This window comes from Mus musculus, chromosome 19 (genome assembly GCF_000001635.26).
Source record: "Mus musculus strain C57BL/6J chromosome 19, GRCm38.p6 C57BL/6J".
Classification (NCBI taxonomy): domain Eukaryota; kingdom Metazoa; phylum Chordata; class Mammalia; order Rodentia; family Muridae; genus Mus; species Mus musculus.
Window position 1 is genome coordinate 24,897,921 of NC_000085.6, and position 4,225 is coordinate 24,902,145.

At 51.2% G+C, this 4,225-nt stretch overlaps 1 protein-coding gene across 1 annotated transcript; it reads right to left on the reverse strand.

Annotated features, from left to right (window-relative positions):
* Window positions 1-1,022: 1,022 nt before the first annotated feature.
* On the reverse strand, window positions 1,023-3,096 carry Foxd4 (forkhead box D4). The gene has a single exon (NM_008022.3). It carries the CDS (start codon window positions 2,912-2,914, stop codon window positions 1,580-1,582), a length of 1,335 nt encoding a protein of 444 aa, NP_032048.1. The 5' UTR covers window positions 2,915-3,096; the 3' UTR covers window positions 1,023-1,579.
* Between the last annotated feature and the right edge of the window lie 1,129 nt (window positions 3,097-4,225).

Consider the following 4,225-nt stretch of genomic DNA (forward strand, 5'->3'; position numbering starts at 1 on the left):
CTGGAAACATCTTTGCACAAAGCGCAAAGGGGAGATGCGGATACACGGGAAAGGGGATCTCTCTCTCTCTCTCTCCCTCTCTCTCCCTCTCTCTCTCTCTCCCCCTCTCTCTCCCTCTCTCCCTCTCTCTCTGATTTGCCTCTAAACTCTCAGATTGCTGCTGGCCACCAAAGGAGTGGTACTTTGGGGACCAAGAGCCCAGGGGCCAAACGGAGGAAAGCTGCCTGTCCGAAAGCTCAAAGCTACTAATGTCTGAGTTTAGGAACTTTCCAGAAGTTCCCACAAAGCTCTCAGATTGGAAGGGGTTGAGGTAGCAGGCAAGGCGAGCAGTAGGAGTTCTGGGCTATGGGGTGTAAACAAGGAAATGTAGACTTCTTTGCTAAGGGTGGGGAACACAGTGGGTTTCTTCTACTCGGCGCTCGGCTTTCCTCAAAGCCGTGGATTATAATGACCCAACATCTAAAATCCCGCCTTCTGGGAGTCGTAGGTGATGGGCGTTCCCTTGTTTTCCTTGTATCCTGGAGCTGAATCACTCTTACAAGGATCTCTCAGAAATTATTTATAAAGAAAAGGCCTTGAAAATACTAGCATTTTTTTAAGTAAACGCAACAGTCGTTTATTTTCCAAGAATAGATACACTAGTTCAAATTGATCTCCAGTCATCCTCCAGTTTACCTCAGAAAAACAACTTGAGAAAAATAGCGCACAAGCTCAGCGTTATTGGGCACGCTAAGAATTCTGGAAACTGAAATAGGAAGATCGCTAGTTCCAGGCCACCAAAGGCTGCACAGCGAAACTCTCCTTTGAAAAACCTAAATTTAATTCGTTAGAATTAAAACTAGTTTATAAGATAAACTTTGGCCCTCAAATAGTTGGAACTTTTAAAGCCCATATTTAAAACGTGTCGTCCCCGATTTCTCTAATGGATATAAATCATAAAAACGAATTGTGAGATAAGAATAGAAATTTTTTTAAAATTTCATTTATGAAAGCAAATAACGAGACATAGGAAACAAGCGATGTAGCATTGTAGTTTCGTATTTTATTCAATCTCTATAACTAGGCTTAGTTTTAACACTCCCCGTTGGAGTAGGACACGTCGTATATACAAGAGATAAATGTTATGAAATTACCCTATTTGTATTACCTACGGGTTTCGGAGCATGTACGCATTCGCAGTCGCAGTCGCCACTGGGAACACTGGCAGTTCCTAAGCAATGTGGATGGTGATGTTTTGTATTGCAGACTGTTTTGTTTTTATTAACAGCAAAACACCTCACTCACTTTCATAGTCATAGGTCCTCGGGAAGTATGTAAGTCGGGAAAACCGTGGAAGCCACAACCGAAGCGGACAAGACCAAGCAAGACTTGTAGATCCAGGATTTTCCCACTTTTGTGTTGTCAAGCGAGCAGAACACATTTGTAACAATTTGGAAGGACTTAGTGCGCACTCCGCTGCTGGCTTTCTACGCACAAGCCTAGCAGGCGGGTGGTGCAAACCTAGAAAGTGGTTCCATTTTGCCACTTGGCTCCAGGTGTGCCAAGGCGACCCAGCCTGGAGGCTGGGCCTGGGTGCTGCTTAAAATTCGGGCAAGGTCCCCTCTCGGCCCGAAAGAGCGGCCAGGGTTGTCAGCCTACCGTCGTCAGCTGCAGGCTGTTGCCTCAGCAGCGCCGCAACGGCGGACAGGTGCTGGCCTAACCGCACGCCTTTACCGGGAGCGCAGCTAATGGCACAGTGATGCTGTTCTTGCTGCAGCGGCAGCGGCGGTTGCGGCTGCTGAGGCAATATTGTCCGGGAACCTGCGGACATGTGAAACAAAGGGGAAGCGGCCTGGGGGTGCAGCAGGCACGGTGGATGTTGCAGCAGGTGGCAGTAGCTCCACGGAGCAAAGGACGGACTCTGCGCAGACCCAGTTCCTCCTCCTGTAACCCCCTGCATGATGCTCTCGATGGTGAACGAAGCGCACCCGCGTCCGGACCGAGTTCCAGAGCTCTGGTCTCTCTCCCAAGGCTGGGAACCCAGTACGGGCTGCAGCGCGGGAATGGCTAAGGGGGTGGCGGGGTCCGCGCCTTCCGCTTTTCTAGGGTTGTCGCCATAGGCCGGGGCCGCGAGCAGCAGGTAGCGCATGGGATGCGGATGCAGCGGGGCGCACGGGTGACTCCGAGGCGGGGCAGCGGGATGAGCTGCGAGGTTAGGCTGTGGTGGGGCAGAGTAGCGGAGCAGGAGGCTGGGCTGGGAGACGTGCAGGGTGGCGGGCACAGCGGGTGGAGGGAAAGGGCAGTGCGGGTGGCCTCCCGAGGGCGGGTGGTGGCGCTTGAAGCGCTTCCTGCGCCGGAGGAAGCTGCCGTTGTCGAACATGTCCTGGGAGGCGGGGTCCAGGCTCCAATAGTTGCCCTTGCCCGGGTGGCCCGGCTCGCGAGGGATCTTGACGAAGCAGTCGTTGAGCGACAGGTTGTGGCGGATGCTGTTCTGCCAGGCGGGGAACTTACGGCGGTAATAGGGGAAGCGGCCGCTGATGAAGGCGCAGATACCGCTGAGCGTCAGGCGCTTGTGCGGGCTCTGCAGGATGGCCATGGTGATGAGCGCGATGTAGGAGTACGGGGGTTTGGCGGGCTGCGGGCCGTCGGCTGTGGTGGTCGCCGGGGTCCGTGGTGCTCGGAACTTGCGGAGGAACCCGGAGGAGTTACTCAGATCGCCGCAGTCCCCCGCGCTCCTCCCTGCAAGAGTGCGGGCTCCGGGCCTCTGCAGGGATCGCTCCAGGCACTTATGGCTCTCCTCCTCGTCATCCTCTTCTTCCGTCTGATCTCCATCTTCCTCCTCTGCCAGCACGTCGATCTCCACCTCATCCTGGTCGGAACTTAGAGGACTGGGCGGTGGAGTGGAACGAAGGTGCCCAGCTCTTGCTGAGTTCATGGAGGATAGGAGGGAAGAGGGAGAGGAGGGGACGGACGTGGGGGCAGCTCACCTGGTTTGGGATGGGTGAGTTAGCAAGGATGAGTCTGCTGGGAAACTGGAGCGCTCCTAGGTTAGGCTTCCTTGTTCTTTTCTGCTTTTTCTTTCTAACACCCTTTGGCAAGGAGCACTTGGTGTTTTAAGTTTCTCTGAGAAGTGCGCAGCTATATATCCTTCTTTGCCGTTCCTCGGGCTGGAGCCACGTCCTCCTGACGCGGTCCAATGATGGGGGGTCCTTGGTCCCTCCTCTTCACAACCATCCACTACGGAGGATGGTTTAATCAGCCAAAGTGCTCTGACATTGTGCGGGCTCTGTTGATGTTTCTCTAAAGCTGCACAAATAAAAATCAAGAGGGAAAACATGATACACAACGACGATGTGGGACCACGTCGACATTTAGACCTTCCCAGTACTGACTTTGGCGAGTAATGAGATGTATCTCAAACAGAATGGCACACTGACTTAAAGCTATATGCCCCCATTCCAGAGAAATGGCTCCTTCCCTCCTCGTAAACTTCACCAAATAATCCCGTGACTCGATTTCCCTAAAAACTAAAGCATCCTAGCATAAACTGTGGAAGTTCAGTGTGGACTTTAAAAGGAAAAAAAAAAAAAGTATTTTCTTAGTCTCTTTTCCTCCAGCTTCTTTTACTATTTAGCCAGCGGAGCAAAGGTGCAAATTATTTTTTCACGTTCAGACAGGGATGCCTAGAAGAGGCTTCAGAAAGCAACACACTAGCACCACAGAGGCAACTGGTATCTTCATCTTCTTTTCCTTCGTTGTCTTTACCAACTACATTGATTTCACTACACAAATACTGTTTCCCCCAAAGTAATTTTATAAAGAAAGGAATGCCCTCACTATATGAGTGCATCTACCTGCTTGGCTTTGTCCCCTACCCCTCCCCCCAACCCGAACATCCATCCAGAAACACAAGTGCTTTACTGTGGTAATAACAATAAATCGAGGAAGGGCGGGGTTGCAGTGTCCCTGACACTAGATAGTCCAGAGGTCCATGGTAAGGCATCCACACTGCAGAGCAGGACAGGGACCCCAGGACTTGCTTGAAGGCTTTGGAGTACCTAAGCTTTTAGATTGGTTTCATGTGAGTTAGCCCAGCAGCTAAAGTAACAATATGGTAGAGTATGTCTGTTACATAAATAGGGATTGCATAGCAAAATACAAAGTACATATTGGGGGAATTGGGAAGGTGAAATCTAAAAAGATGCACTAGGAAAGGATGAAAGTTGTGCCACCTTCAACGTTTATG

Bases quoted from the DNA above. Each gene is read 5' to 3' on its own strand.
- Foxd4 (NM_008022.3), bottom strand. From the start codon at position 2,914: ATGAACTCAGCAAGAGCTGGGCACCTTCGTTCCACTCCACCGCCCAGT.